Genomic DNA, 16909 nt, shown 5'->3' with positions numbered 1-16909 from the left:
TTTCTTTCTTTTTTTTTTTTTTTTCCTAAATTACAGTGCATCTTTACTGCTCCATATGGTGAATTCTGAATGCTATACGAAATCCTTCTTTTCTCCTAAACATTTTCTACAGTGTCAGAGTCACAAATCTAAAGGATACTTAAGTGGTACTGAAAGTAAAAGCTATTTATTAATCAATCCATGGACAATTCAAAAACCTCTGAGAGGATTACAGCTTAGCAAAAAGACAGAAAGTCTTTTAGGAGAATTCTAGGCGGAAAAGTTCATGGCATGTTCATTTTTCCATGACTTCACAATCAAGTATGTTGCGTTTGCAAGGTTTATCCTATTTACTTCCAGAAATGCTGCCACGGACACAGAAATCTAAATACATATATAGAAATCATGCATGGTTTTATATCCAAATAGTTATACATAGAGAGAGGTTTATATATATATTTATATATAACTTCCGTGTTATGTTTGGTATATCACAGCATTTTAGTGGATGATTTTGCTTCTACGGCAGGCAAAAAGAAGCAGAATGCACCTCATTATTCTCTTCTTCTACAGCTGCATTCACTGTGAAACATTCATTGAAGAAAAACTAATTTCTATCATAAGACTTCAAGTTCAACTAAAATGTAAGGAATCCTTCCCACGTGGTAACTTTACTGACTGTGAGCACAGCGGCGTCCAACAGAATTAGCAATATAGCTTTACGGGTAATTTGCTTATCCAGGGCTGTAATTTATTAACGCAAAACTGGTATTTAATGGAAAGTTCTGCTGCGTCAATTTTATTTCCGATTATTCAAATTTTTGTCCCTCCCCTTACAAAAGGCATCAAATTATTTCTTAAATACACTTTTACAGGTACTCATAATGTGAGATGGTAAGGTCAGCGCTTGGTAAAGATTGCGTAGTACCCTCATGCATGCATTACACCCGTGAGGTGGGCTGCAATTTTACAATATCTGAAATGTATTTGGGATTCTTTCCATTAGTTGCGAACGGAGAACATCTGAAAGATGTCATTCAAAACGGGATACTTGTACCATAGTGGACAACTTGAACTAGAATGATAAGGTACAGATCTCCCAGTTTGGATCCATTAAATTCTTCCAGAATATCGGTGCTTCTAGCATTTTGGTGCACCTTCTATCGACAACGCTGCATCATCCAAGAAGGGGAATGGCATCCTGGGGGGCATCAAGAAGAGTGGGGCCAGCAGGTCGAGGGAGGTCATCCTCCCCCTCTGCTCTACCCTGGTGAGGCCACATCTGGAGTACTGCGTCCAGTTCTGGGCTCCCCAGTTCAAGAAAGACTGGGATCTGCTGGAGAGGGTCCAGCAAAGGGCTACAAAGATGATTAAGGGATTAGAACATCTCTCTTATAAGGAAAGACCGAGGCACTTGGGTCTTTTTAGTCTAGAGAAAAGAAGATTGAGGGGGGATCTTATTAATGCTTATAAATCCTTAAAGGGAGGGTGCCAGGGGGATGGGAACAGGCTTTTTTCTGTGGTGCCCAGTGATAGGACAAGAGGTAATGGGCACAAACTGGAATATAGGGAGTTCCATCTCAACATGAGGAGGAACTTCTTTCCTGTGAGGGTGGCAGAGCACTGGCACAGCTGCCCAGGGAGGTGGGGGAGTCTCCAACTCTGGAGACATTCCAAACCCGCCTGGACGCCGTCCTGTGCCACTGCTGGAGGTGCCCCTGCTCTGGCAGGGGGTGGGACTGGATGATCTCCAGAGGTCTCTTCCAACCCTGACCATTCTGTGATTCTGTGATCTTATTAGTTAAAATTTTATTGACGTTTAACAGAAGGGCCCAAGACCTTTGTGCAGCTTTTAAGATACAAGTCTTGCACAGATGCTATCCCAAGGCACAGATTAGTCTGCTAACCTCCTTGATGCCGAAAGAGCAGCCGGGTTTTCAGGGATACTACTGAAAGGCTTAAATTGTAACGTTATCACCTACACCGCTGACACATGGTCTAGTCTAGCAATCCTGCGTTACCGACATGCTTCGTGGCCACTGCTGACAGCACCAACAATAAACTGCAAAATAGAAAGCCACTCTAGATGACTCCATGAGACAAAGTGAACTGGTGGTGCTGGCTCTCAGCAGGTCCAAGAAGTGGGAGGGAGCCGAGTGCCTTGGCTATCATTCGTGATACAACCAAGAAACTATTTTGCTGAGAAAATTCTTTTGCAAATAAAAGCCTCCGACCCAAATTGGATTTGAATTCCCTGGCATGTTCCAAAATCACTTATATTTCAAAGCTGGGGACGAAACACAACTCACCTCCTTCCATTTCATTTCATCCTGAAAGTTGACAACTATTTTGACGTGCCTGCCTCCTTCTTTCCGGGCAGAGCCATCTCCAGTGTCATCTAACAGCATGTCTGCGAACAGGAAACATCAACAGCTTCACAGCTGTATCTTAATAACAACGAAGACTATTCCGTTTTACGCCAACATGTTTATTGTAGTCAAACACAATACATCTGGGCTTCACGTGCCCCGAGGTAAAACACAAGTACCAGCTTTACTGACTTCCCTACCAAATATCAGTATCGCTCTTAAAAAGTGAAGGTCACTGAAAATTATTAGTCAGTGACTCTGTATTTTCCTTCCTACGATATATCCCCTGGCAAATGTACACCAATAAATGGCTTTAAACATGACTCTCTGCAGCTGAGGTCATAATTGGACAACTCCGACCGAGGGCGTAGCAGACCTGTGACGACATTTTCAAAGAAGGCTTTGTGCCAGCTCCTGACATATTTCCACACCTCAACTGGTAATAATTTTCATGCTTTCATTTTTCCACGGCTAACCAAACCAAATCTTCCAAGTGCAGGATAAAACCTGCCCACCGCCTTTCTCATTAAACTCACCGAGACTGGTTGACTCCGTGAGGTTCAAGCTGTGTTGAGAGAGACCCACTGAATGTCTTGGAGAGGATGAAATGGAAACCTGAGACTGAGCCCTGCTACAGCTGCCGTGGTTTTCGGATTTCAGCCGATCATTTTCTGCTTTTAATTTTTCTATCTCACTCTTGAAAAGACAAGTCAGGAGTTAGAAGGCACAGTGAAAATGCACGCTTAAAAGAGAGCAACAGAAGTAACTTAAGAATAAACACCCGTTCAGCAGAAATGTCATTTTCATAATGTTTTGATTTATTTTAATAAGTTAATGATTTTAATTATTACAATGTCCCTTCCATGAAACTTTTCAAAGTATTCTAGACGACATAAATATGTGGGAATCCACTAAACACTGAAATGCAGCTACTTTAAGGCAGACAGCATGGGAACATTTTAAGAGGTTGCTGCCAGTCAACAAAATGATCTCCCCACAGGTTTCTATGGCTGAAACAGTTACAGCTGCAGAGTTGAGGGCCGCAGAATTCACGTGTTCAAGTGGACTTTTAATGAAGGTACAATGTTTAACACTGGCCCAAAGCCAGACATAACTTTTAGTGAGCATTCAAAAACTTCAAGTCTACCTTCTTTCAGATCTTTACCGTGTGGCGGGTCGGCCAACCTTTAACTCATCAACACAGACTGCAATATTTGGGGTGGTAACTCCTTACCTGCATTCTGTTCATGGCCTCCCGAAGCTGGTCGAGCTGATGAGCGGAGCTAAGGGCTTCTAGGCGAATATCAGTCAACTTCATCTCCTTGTCTCTTAGCTCGTTCCGTAACTGCATGACCGTTTCAGCTTCACTGTCAGTGCATTCAGAAATACTGGAGAAGATTGAAAAATAGATATTGAACGAGACCGTTTGTTACTTTTCAGATAGTGCTACTCCATATTTTATTAGTAAAGGAGGAAAAACAAAATATTCTGCAGGAAGCAGGCAACAGGTTTGGCTTATTGGATTAGCGATACCATAAATCAGATATCAAATAGGTCATGGAAAAATTAGAAACTAGTGAAATAAATATGTCTGAGGGTTATTTTTCTTTAATCGGCATTTGAAACGGAATTCTGGAAGTCACCTACTATTGGATAGTCTTCATTTTTTTTGTGGTAGTTGCCATAAAGGCAAACTTCTAAAGCCAAACTAAATAAATTAAGGGGGTGCAGGCAGTAACATCAGTTGGTTGGAGATTGATGAGTTTACAGACAGATTTAAAGCTCACCAGGTGTGCACAGCTGGGTTTCCCTGAACTGCTCTGGAGGGCTTTGGAACTCTACACCTATTCAAGCGTGATAAATTCCTGCTCACTTTAAAGCACTCACGCTTAAAAAATTTTTGGTGGCATTTTTCTTCCCTCCTCCCACAAGAAAAAAAAAAAAAAGCTTTTGGGTGAGTAACATTTCAGCACATTCGTAAGTGTATCTATATAAAGATCAACCACACAGCTGCATGCTTTGAGGGAGATTTCATTTAAAATGTCTCTCCCTAAATCAGGTTAATGAGAGATGTTTTCCCCACCAAAAAGCCAATAAGCCAAAATACACAAGTTTGCTGGTGCTCTAGCCTTCCCTCAGTTCGCATATTTACTCTTTTCTCATGTTTAGCCTTTTGGCTTTCATGTCAAGATGAGACGTATGCACACAGCATTTTGACTGACGATAGACGGGATCATCATTTGACAATTTTCTGGCCTTGGATTTCTAAAGCTCAATTTGCTGTAGTCACCAGAAACTCACTGACTGAGGCTCAAGAGACTGGAGAACTTTTAAAAAAAGTTCACGGGGGATTATCTTCTGCTACGAACATTTCATCGCTATTATACGGCTGGAAACTATTGCTATTGTTTTCAGCTCTTCATGTGAAAACAAGTGACGGGCAAAACTTCAAGTTTGGGTATTTACTCAAATGCATTTGAGCTGAAATCAGGCTGGAAGCTTTGCATGACATCTACAAGGTCGTAAGGCTGTCTGGGAATTCTATGTTTCACAGTACTGCCTCTTACAACTTTCTGTATTTATTTATCCTACTCAAGTGATGAAGCTACTGGTAGAATTAACGGAAAATTTGTTTTACAAAGTTTTCCAAGCACGTTCTAAAATGCGAGTTTAGACTCAGAACAGTGCGGTAAGGCAATTATTAATTTTATTTCACAGGTGGCCAAAACGAAGCGCCAAGATTGCCTGTGACCTTCCCATGAACGTAAAGTGAGTTAAAAGCAGCAGAGCAGAAGTCCTGACTTAAAAGTCTGCATCTCATTCCCATACAAACGCAAGCAGGAGGGTATGGTTTGGTCCTACAGATGAGGCTATACAATAGCTTGCTACTACCCAAAGGACACATTCATTTCTCGTTCCTCTCCCCCCACTTGCTCCTGGCTGTGCTGCTGTCATGCCCCCGCGCTTACGCCAGCTCCGGCACTCATCAGTGAGTCTACTCAGCCTCCCCCGAGCTGATCCAACCCAGCGACCTGGGGAAAAATCTTCATGTTTCTGTCAAATTAGTTTTCACAGAATTTAGCATGTCTCATCAGCTCAGCGGAGTTGTCTGAGAAGGCGCAGAGCCAGTGCAAGGGAAGGACTGGGCACAGGTGGCTGAGCAGGTACAGGAGAAATGAGGAGCGGGTCATCTCCATCCATCAGACACAAGCCGGTAGATGAGTTGAGCTGTACCACTAAACCATGCCGTTTGATTTCCAGCAAATCCTCACCTTTATCGGAATTTGTCAACATAATTGGGAACTCATCATTGCAGATTAGGACAATATGTGCTGTCTTTAGCCAACAGAGAAAACAAAATCCCAGACTCGGCCTGGCTTGGTTCATTAACAGCAACAGATCCAATTAATTCCATGCTCCAAGGTCACCCTGGCTATAAATACCCTTCATACCCTATATGTTCCGCTGAGAGAGCACGCCAATGAAATATTATATTATACTACAGCAACAATGCAATGGGTTTGGGCTTCCTGGACACTAATGCAAAGGTACTGGGTTGGAAGCCAGCTTACATGTCTTTTGGTTCCCTGAATATATAAATTCAACTTTTCCGTCCTCTGCCTGTAATCTCCTTCGACTACAGAACATTCATAATAGGCGGCAGTTGCAAGTGTGACATTTGCTCATTCTTTTGCCAGTATGAGAGGGACTTTACCCAGAAAACAGCCCTCCTCTGGGAGATAATGTAAGTGATGCTTGGGAGTAGGACTCATCCATAGCTACAGACCAGCCCTGATCTACAGAACAATCCTGTCTGGCCCTTCGTGTCTTCTGCTGTGGCCTCATGGTGAACAGCTGGTTTTAGCAGTGCAAGTAGCTGAACAGCTCTGAGAGTCCTGTGGTGCTCATACAGACGTGCAGACTCTTAGAGGAACCAAAGGGGACATGATGGTGTAGGGTACATTTTACCTCTGCTTGTTTCTGTCAAGTGGCCTAGAGATGTCCTGCAGAGCTACCATGGAAAACTTTGGATTTCTCCAAAGCATGACAGTTCTCTTTTCCTCCATCAATGCAGCAAGATGCCCTCCTCTCTGTTCTCTGTTTAAAAATTTAAAAATCACTTACAGAGAATTGGAATGGGAAGCTCTCAGCAACGGTGTTGAAACAGCGGAGTTATGGTGCGGTAGCTTTGGTGAAGAAGGCAGCGAAGAATCAGTCATCTCCTCAATATCTGAATGAGAAGATGCTGACTTGGGAGATTTCTTTTTACCAAAAGCTTGCTTGAAGGAGCTGCGTAACTGAAAAAAACCAAGAGGACAACAGTAGGCACACCATTAAGAATGAAACCAGGCAAAAAAAGCCAGAGAGTAACAACTCTAGCATGCAAATACTCCAAAAGGTACAGCCATAGATTTTAATACGGGTAAAAAAGAATAAAAAAGCTTTTCTTTTTTTCCCCCCCTTAACTATTTTATGAGATTAATAAGGTCAATAGGACTGGCTATCAATGCTTCCTAAGAGAATGATTTTACAGCAAATTCTGTTCAGTGCAACAAGCTTTACAGCGGTGTTGTAGCGACTTGCAGCTATAACGTGACGTGGCTCAGCCAAGGTTAATGATGCTGGAACGGTTAGTGATGTAAATAAATGGATGGGTTAGCTTTGTATCATAGTTTAAAGTAGGTCTTCCTTACCTCATTGACCTGCCGGAAGAAGGAGAAGCAAAAGGAAGTGGGGGAAGGAAAAAAGACATGTTTTAACAGATAAAGCCAGTGATAAGGAAAGCGTTGGATTTCTAAGACAAACACGACCAATAATCAACAAAGACCCACGGTTACTTTAAAACCGGAACCCTGTGTTTTCCAAAACCAGGTGTTTCAAACAACATACGGCCATTTTTTGCACGACTCAAGGGAGACACAGGACACAAATCTCTTAACTATTTAAATTATATTTTCTCCTTAGCTCAGACAGAATGTTTTGGCTAACAGCCAAGTTAACATTGTGGTTTTCCTCGCAAGAACAGGTATTTCACCAGGTGAAAAGAAAAAAAAAATTGAACCTTCTCTACCCATCTGCAACTAAAATAACCTTTTTTATTGTGACTACCATTTTGCAAACAACAAAAAGAATGAATATTCATGTGGTTAAACTGATGTTATCCTGAAGTTACAGTTCAACAGTTACCGTTCAAGCAGCATCTGGACAACGCTTTTAGATATCTGGTCTAACTATTAGGTTGCCCTGTGTGAAGTTTGGACTTGATGGTCCTCCTGCGTCCCTTCCAACTCAGTATACTCTATGAACGTTGTTTAACGCTATCACAAATTACATGTTGTCAACAGGCTGCCTTAATATGAGCTGAAAGTTATTTTTAAACCAGACAAAGACTCCTACAGTGAGAAATGCTGAAAATCTGGTGTTTCAGCCCTGAATGGACAGCTGCATTGTTTCTATAAATAACAAAAAGATCTTGGCTCAGAACTTCCTCAGTATCTGTGGAATAAACAATATGTGAATCAGACTCAACTTACATATTTTCTCGGTAATTTACTGATTTTATTTTCAGTTTTTGTTTTACGGCAATGATGTACTAATTTTTAATAACAACATAAAAATACTGTCCTGTTTCTCCTACTTCATGAAAACTTTATTTATTTCTCTTTAGAATAAGGAGATGTTTCCTTAACCTTCTTTAAAAATAGTCATCTGATGAATAAGAAGTGTAGGCTGATGTAGGATAATATCTGCCAGGTTAGACTAACAAAGAATAGAAGCTAAAGCAAAAATTTAAAAAGCATTTACCTTAACTAAGGCTTAATGATTACAGAAGGTTTGTGTTGCAAATTAAGAGTCATGAGCAATTTGAAAGTTACAGCAATTAATTAATGTATAACCCAGCACAAGAAGAATTTGGAGATGACATTGTTTCCATTCAACCAATTATTTAAGGGACAGAAATGGAAATACTGCTGTTACGAAGGAGCTGGCAAGACACCCAAATGAAACCACCGGGATAAGAGAGAAATAAAACCAAGAACCTGCCCAGGAAGCTGTTTCTTACAGTTCAGTAGTTTCACAAGCATTTCTGAGAGCATATCGTGCAAATACAAACCAATCTTTTACCAGCTCAGGCCACATTTTGTAGCTCTACAGATTTACCGGTACATCCAAACAATGCAGGGGATTTAAATTCAGTGGGAAGGAAAGGGTGGATTGCTTTACTGGCTACGATAAAGGATCTAGAGACTTTAGTCCAAACTACAATCAGACTAGGTCACTAAGGCAGTTATGGTCTAATTCAAAACCGAGTTTAATAGAATGTACCTTTCCTCCAGTACAGGGTACCTTGTACACAGTACACGATGAGCAAAGAAGGAAAAATGGGAAATGAAAGGTAAGCATTGCAAAATCTTGCAAAAGAAATGTCCATCACAATAAATTTTTAAAGATTGGTATTTTTTTGTTGTAGTGCTCCACAGTAAGGTTCAAACCAGAGTTCTTAAAGTCTTCAACATGTTCACTTAGGAGCATGTAAAAAAAAAAAAAGTAAGAATGATCTCTCATTGTGGATTTGTTTTACTTTAATGACAGACGTTGAGTTTTCCCTAAGGGGTTGGACACCGTATTACTTTTAGCCAGAATTGATCTTTGACAGCTACTTCTAATTTAAGACCGGCCTTTTGGCTGTTAAGCTAAAATTCAATCCTAGGCAGAGTCAACACAAGCATATACATCACTTACGACTCAATTAAGCCTTCAAAAGAGAGTTTACACAGGATTTAAACGGTGCGTAGTCCTTGTGCTGACCTGTTGCACGAGGGGAGGAAGGAGGAGCTGAGCGGCGAGATTGCACCGTGCATGTTCTGACAACTTGACATAAACCTCACACAGTCTGCTCAAATGCACTCACCCAGTTCTTCCTCTTCTTTTTCTTTGAATCGCTCTCGATGTTGCTCCCCACACTGGAGTGACTGGTAGCACTGTTAATACTGGAGACACTATCCGACGAGTGCTGCCTTCGGATCCGCAGGTCAGTGGGTTGAGCGGCTCCGGGACCTGATCAAAATGATGTATGAAATCTGATATACGCGTAAATTACCAGGATAAGTAAGACAAGTGAGAAAAGACAGGGCTGCATTCAGATTTTATGTTGGAAATTACTGAAAAGACCCAAGAAAATAAAGCGAAGTGGGATCCCTGGTGCTGAAATGGGGATCTCCGCTCCGCGCTGCTTCACATCAGTGTCTAGATGGGTGAATTAATGCATTAATAAATTGGTAAATTCAGTGAGCTCACTCTGAAGGCGGAAAAGCTCTGTTAAAACGCCTTCTCATGCGCCTAACACATCTATTTACTTCTGTAGAATCGACCACGCTATTTACACAGACACCCATTTCAAATCCCCACACGATACCAAAACAAGTGACTAGAGCACGGTCACGAGACAGGGCTGATCTCTGATGGTTACATCAGCTATTACCAAGAGGTCTAAAGTCCCATGAGCGCTGCACAGTCGCTATACGTGGTGCTTGCTTCTCACCTTTGCAGTTGAGCTCAGGTGTGTTGATGACTCCATTGATGGCAGCCTGGGCAGCAGCATTTTGCTTCTTCAGTAGTTCAATAGTCTTCCTTAACTCGTTCAGTTCTGAGTCCTTGAATAAGAAAAAAAAAAAACAACCAACGGTGAAACTTTGGAAACGCAGATGGTATCGAACCACTCCAAAGAAGCCACTTTTCAATCTGAGCATTGGTAGCTGATGCAGAATTTACGGAATACGTATGTACAAGGAGATAAAAAATGAGGTTTGGTATACCTGGGAAAGCACACACTCAAGAGGCTGCAAACCAGCTTGGTTATTATGATACAAAAATACATACATGCACTGTAATACAGAAATAATGCATAATCAAACGTATATTGCTCAAAACCCCAATGTTTCCTGTCTACAAGGAATTTTCTTGGTGTTCCTCTTGAATGTGCACACGTGTGGATGCATTGGGAAGAAATTTCTAACAAAAATATGCAATCCTGAAGACTTGTGCCCAAAGCAACAATTTGTAGCAATAACCTGATCAGTTGTCACAACATCCTAGTGAGGAAAACACGTATTTTTTACAAAAGTTTTATTACATTTTAGTCCATCACCACAATCGAGGAAACCAAGGCAAACGGTGTATGTGATTTCCCCCCCCCCCCCAACTACAGAAGGAGCAGGAGGAACAATGCTAGAAACAGAAGTTAAGATTTCCCCAAATACTTTTGAAGCTTGCCTTTTGTTCCGCTGTCATTGTCAGGCTCTGCAGTCTGATCGTCATGTTCCCCAGGCTCTGCTCAAACGCTGCCACCAGGTGAGCCTGAAAGTTCAACCATACAGAAGCAGTTTGTTGTCTCCCCTCAAAACAAGAGTATTTCTGTAAGTGTTTAAACGGACCACCTCCCGCATTGCACTGGTCGTTGTGTAAATGAGACGGAGAAAACAACACTGATTAGAAAAGGTCAAAATGAGTAGAGCGCACGTGGTGAAAATGGTTGCAAACAAACTACCAGGAACAATTTCATTGTGGAAAAATAGAAATGCCAAAGGCAACAGACCAATTTCAGCGTTTTAGAAAACGACGGCCCTTTCATGTACAACTACTGCTAGCAGCAGACTATGAAATGATGGAGTTTTCGGCTAGAAACCTTGCCCTGCTCGGCAGCAGCTACTACCAAACGCTTTAGAAAACCCAGACGCGGGAGCAACGCGGTGACCTGGCACATCCGCGGGAGATTTCCTGCAGGTGGCTCCTCAGTCAGCTGCCGCATCCACTTCTTTGATACCACGATTCCAGTAGCCGCGCCAGTTATCTCGGGCATACTCTAACGCAGCATTAAAATGGGATTTTTTTCCAGTTTGGAACTCTCATCTGTTCTGTAAAATGTGCAATCCTACATCCAGAATAGATCTGAGAACAAAACCACCTGAGTCCCAGGGAGTTAAAGTCCTTTGAAGAGCCACATCTCAAACTAATCCAGTTCATGTACTTTTCTCAGTTGGTTAAAGATAAATGGATAAGACATTTTGCCACTTTGTTGAAACAGAAAGACTTTTTTTTTCTTTTTAAATATCTCACAGATTAAGTGACTGAAGCTTTTAAGAGACGCTTTAGGGAATACACCTTGTCGCCTGAAAGCATTCCTCATACCAGAAAGGCATGGAAGGATGTCCTTGACTATCTAGCCCCATTCCCTATCTATTGCAAGCAATGACATGAAGACCTCCTATCACAAAATGTAGAGAGGACAAAGAAAAAAAATCCATCCATATTTCTAAACATCTCCTGCTGTTCATTCTCGAAATTTGACTTTTTATGTGGGTCATTATTAGCACGTATAAGGTTACTTAGTGATATTTTTCAGGTACCCTCATACAGTTGAGGTAACTCTTGCCACAAAGCTTTTCACAAAAAGTTTAAATCTTTTCGCAAAGAATATAAAAAAAAAACCCCAAACAATACTCTAAGTTTTAGAAGGATGCCACAAAAAGTTAAACAAAATAGAAAACAGCAAATAACATACAAAGCAAGTTTTTAGATAGAGAAAAGCCAGGTGGAAACTTCCTTCCAAGTAGATCCCTATTTTCCTTGTGGATATTTAAGGCAAAAAGACGCTGGAAGTCACAGAGCTAGAGATTCTCCCTGTGCTACCCAACGGAAGAACGCTGAAAGCCAAGTCAGTCAGTTCAGGCCAGAGATGCCCTCCCTGCAGAGAGGGGTAAGGATGGAGACAGGGCTACTGCAGCACGGTAGCCAGTCTGTCAGATGCTTTATCAGCTGATACACCTGCATCTAATCCAAAGACTTCTATCTTTGAGTGCATCTTGCTTGCAACCAAAGTCCACGTGCTAAATATCATGCACTTCCCAGTGCCTGGCCAATTACCCTTTTTTCTTTTCCCACGAAGCACTGAAAACCCAATGTCAATTATATCAAGGACATGCGCTAAGAATTGGAAATGACTGAGAAGTACAAGAAGATTGAGAAGATGGACAGAAACTTGATACAAGGTGACTATGTTTCTAGTGCCACGATAGGGCATTGTTTTCTAGATGTACATGTATATCTATCCATTTATAGATATATATCTATATATACACACATCTATATGCAGTGACATACACAACTGAACAAAGGCGTAGTTCAATATATATTTGCCTCATAAGCCACAACCATCTACAATAACCAGAGCAAATAACATTTTGTTTCTCTATTAAAAATAATGCTATACACACAACGACAAGTAAGACTGTGCAAAATCTTTCCAAGCGGAAAAGGACATTCTGTCACCCAAATATATACAGAATAGCAAAACCTTTCACAGAGCTAATCCAGACTTATTCATCATCAGTACACAGCTGACTTATCCTAAAGAACTGTTCTCACGTTCGCCATGAAAACAAACATGAGCAGTACAATAACACCGGGATGTGCATCTCTCATTCCCATCAGCCCCTATGAAAATAAGCAGAGCTGAGACTGTGAGAAAACAGCAAAAAGTAATTTAAACCCTCACACTACACATGTTTGAAAAATCTAAATATTTATTTTAAAAACACAGACGGCAAAGTTTCTGTTGGGGAGGATGAACGCGGAACAACAAAACTGATATCCAGGAATCCTCAGCAACACTTTGCAAAAGTGAAGAATAAACGGGCGAGTGGAACCGCACAGATTAGTAACGGGATAGAAACCCTTAATGCTTAATAAGAAAAAAACCCTTAATAAGAAAAAGTTGCACCTTTAAATTAATCCTATCTGGAAACTGTTCAGTGAGCTACGGAAAAGAGTTATCTTGACTTCCTAGCTGGAGTGAAACCTTTTCAAAATTCTTGCCCCTGATGGCCTGAGAAGCATCAAAAGCTGCAGAGTCTATACAGGAAAAAATTAATACATTGAACAGATGAATTCAAATTTCCTGAGTTAAAAATATTTTTTTTTTTTTAAAAATCTTGTATAAAGGAAATGTCCATAAAGCCGTGTCTTAACAAACAGCACTTAATAGTCTTAACTTTTTTGGCAACAGACCTGGCCTTTCACATGGAAAAAGAGTATGTTCTCTGGAAAGAGGTGGCTAAAGAGTGAAGTACATTACTAAGACAGTTACAGCAACATTTCTGAAGCACACTGCAGCTGATTTATGGACAAATAAGGGGGCAGGTCGAAGTCTAAGAAGTTTAAATTGCATGAATAAAACCCACCAAAATTTTAGCAAAGGGAATAAAGCAAAAATGGAATATTATCAAAAAATAAATGGTGCTAACTTTTTCTGGGGGGGAAAAAAATCCCAACTCGTCCCCCGTCCCCGAAACAAATGACCCCAAAACAAACTATTAAAACCAAACTATGCTAAAAACTTTTCTCCGTAAAGATAGCTGTAGTAACCACGCGCAAATTCTTGGGCAAATGAACTAGTCTTGGAGATGGGCTGCTAACTCCTGTGTTGAGTAACAGCCTACTGAATCCGAACACCGTACGAAGAAGAAAACGACAAAGCTAAGGCAGAGCTAGACGAGTTGCACGATAAAAACAAATGTACGCAAAAGAATCGGGTTCTTCCTTTCTCACATGTAAAAGAAGCTTCTGGATGAGAACCGACTCATGTATCCAGTAGTCCCCTTTGTATTTGAAAAGCAAACATAAGATTTAATTTTTGGAAGATTTTTAAAAATTTTTTTCTTTTCCTCTTGGGAAAGTGACTGGGTGGTTATATGCGGTCAAAGCCCTTTTACTTGACTTCCCTATTAACCATATTCTTGGTTTTCCTTTTCCGTTTTGCAGGCTGGGTGAAGCACTGCGATGCCTGCAGTGAACACCACAGTACATTTGCCCTCGAATCCTTCTTGCGGTAGGTGTTACCGTTCAGAGGAAAGCTCTCCTTTCCTGTGCCAAGTTTCGTATTCCACCTATTCAGAGAGCTGACGGACAGGAATGTCCTCTACAGTAGCACGTGTTCTGATGTTTATCCATTCCCACAAACTAGGATGTCGGTATGACCCGATTTGATGACTATACATCTGTAGCTTATTTACTCTAGAATTGCTTATTTTTCTAGCAAGCTTCTGTCCTGCAGATTTCTGCTATTTGTGACTACAGCGCAGAACACACAAATAAACTTGCTCCAGGTCATACATAGTGTTGCCTCAACACCTCCTGTCTTCCAAATCTTCTTTTTTTTTTCCCCCCAAGTGTTTTACGTTACTCACTCATCAAATTCCTCAGAGCAAACAAGCAGAAGTATTGCCCACGCTGGTAAAAATCAGGTATGTCCACTCTGTAACTGTAAATTAGTTCCCAGAGCCCCTTATGCCACTCTTACCTATCACAGCATTAGCCCACACCTTTATGCAATAGCAAAGTATAATGCATTTCAATCCACGTTTCCACCAATTTTTAATTCCTACCAATCATAACCTTCATCTGTACCTCATCTCATCCAGATAACTAAACAAGCCACTATTTATATTAAAAAAAGGCACCGCCTTCAATGATCTTCTCAAGATCTGAAGATGCTTTACATATACTTAAAGCCAAACAAATTTTATAGTTCAGTATTTAAAGCAAGGCATAAGACAGTCCGGTAGGTCAGAGGATGTTATTTTTGGAAAGGTCCCACATGCATGTAGTTCTTGTTTTAAACACGTAGGTAATGTGAGCCGAATGTTAGACACCCGAAATCTTTTGGTCACCTAGAAAAACTGGGGTGGTAGCTGGTGCCTTAAATACATTCCCTGTTCGTGTTTGTTCTGAGTTGTACTCACATTTGCCGTCAACTGAGTTGTACTCACATTTGCCGTCAACTGAGTTGTCAGAGCGGACACTTTTTCTTGGGATGCATCCAACTCTCTTCGTAGCTTGCGGATCTATATATTTTAAGAAAGCACTTTACTGCACCATAATACGTAGAAATAAAACAGCAAGACAGGAAACGCAGAGTGTCTTGACAGAACATTCATGCCTGTCAAACACGATGTGCTCTTACCTCTGACTGGCACTTCTCTTCAGGCTATAAAATAAAAATGGAAGAAAATACATGAGGATATTACAACACAATCAGCCTGAGAAATTTATCAATTTTTTCTTTTTTTCTTTTTTTTTTGGATTTCAAAAGCTCTGAATGCAAATTCCTTATTTTGGATTCCCACATCCATATTTCGTCTAAGATAATATAATTTATTTCCTCATCAGGCAAAAGAAAACAGGCTGCTTGTACAGTACTTCTTCCTGCAGGAAGGAATTTGGGCTCTGCTTCCCAGCCTGCCCACCAGCGTACCTCTGAGTTTGAACTGCGGAAGGGTGAAGTCCTGGCTCCGTGCATAAGGGACTGCACGATGCTCTGAAGAGCCAGGACTGTCACAGAACAGGGTTGATCCAAGGCAATTCCCTTCCTCCCACGCCCAGCTCTCCATGGGATGGAGATAAACTTTTTGCATTCCAAAATTATGTGAAAATAAAATAAAATAAATTACTCCAATTTGCGAGTGCTTAAGCACCGTGGCGATGAAAAACTGAGGACAGGCAACTAGTTATCTGAGGATGCAAAGTGGACGTAGTGACCATCCGTTGTGGTCTGCATGATAAAATTGCAGCTACTATGGTTTGTTTCTAACCAAAGTTATCAGCTACAGAGAAATACATGGTAGGAAGTTACACGCTCTGCTGTCCTTAAGTAAACATGTCCACTACCAGCCACCACGAAAATTATACCCCTCAAACCGCACTATTAAGAGCCACTGGTGCTTGGGCAGTAAGAACATAAACCCAAAGCGTAGACGGCAGCTGCTGAGCGCTCTCCTCGTGGCTCTGATGGTTATAAACAAGAGCCCAGCGGAAAAGGTCTGTTTTCCATTCTTCCAATACGTGATCTGCTTTGGCTTCACATGGACCTTGCTTGAGGAAAGGTCAATAATGAAAGGCGGTATTTTCAATTTATTATCAAAGAATGGTTTAGGTTGTAAGAGACCTTCAAGATCATCTGGTTCCACCCCCCTGCCACGGACAGGGACACCTCCCCCCAGCCCAGGTTGCTCCAAGCCCCGTCCAACCCGGCCTTGAACACCTCCAGGGATGGGACCTCCACAGCTTCCCTGGGCAGCCTGTTCCAGCGTCTCACCACCCTCACAGTAAAGAATTTCTTCCTGACATCTAATCTAAATCTCCCCTCTTCCAGTTTAAAGCCATTTCCCCTCATCTTCTCACTACAGCTTTCCTGTAGGCCCCCTGCATTTTCAAACTCCAATAAGTCTTATTTTAGGATCAGATAACCTAAATGAATACATACTTTTGAAGAAAATACTACTGGCACAGTGAACAAATGGTTTCTTTAGAATTATTAAAATCTGTGCATTAAAAAACTTACTCAAACTTCTTTAGTAGCATATAATTAACACAAGGCTGCAATGACTTTATTCAGCACGTTCTGGGGTGCTTTATGTCATGAAGTTCAAATCTATTCAGATCCACTGAGGTCCTTTGTAGCAAAAATTATTTAGAGTAGTTGTAAAATACTGACTCAAAAAGTA

At 41.1% G+C, this 16909-nt stretch overlaps 1 protein-coding gene across 1 annotated transcript in view; it reads right to left on the bottom strand.

Moving 5' to 3' along the window:
* The window catches only part of NAV2 (neuron navigator 2), a 179556-nt gene that overhangs the window by 16318 nt on the left and 146329 nt on the right, over positions 1-16909 (bottom strand). The window contains exons 21-29 of the mRNA XM_082484750.1: positions 15370-15393; positions 15176-15250; positions 10623-10706; positions 9892-10003; positions 9262-9407; positions 6474-6646; positions 3583-3736; positions 2885-3044; positions 2289-2389 (exon numbers count right to left, since the gene is read on the bottom strand). Coding sequence (XP_082340876.1) covers positions 2289-2389; positions 2885-3044; positions 3583-3736; positions 6474-6646; positions 9262-9407; positions 9892-10003; positions 10623-10706; positions 15176-15250; positions 15370-15393 — 1029 coding nt within the window. The remainder of the gene's footprint in view (positions 1-2288; positions 2390-2884; positions 3045-3582; positions 3737-6473; positions 6647-9261; positions 9408-9891; positions 10004-10622; positions 10707-15175; positions 15251-15369; positions 15394-16909) is intronic.

This window comes from Vanellus vanellus (genome assembly GCF_965231255.1).
Source record: "Vanellus vanellus genome assembly, chromosome: 6".
Lineage (NCBI taxonomy): Eukaryota > Metazoa > Chordata > Aves > Charadriiformes > Charadriidae > Vanellus > Vanellus vanellus.
This window is presented reverse-complemented; position numbering and strand designations above follow the sequence as displayed.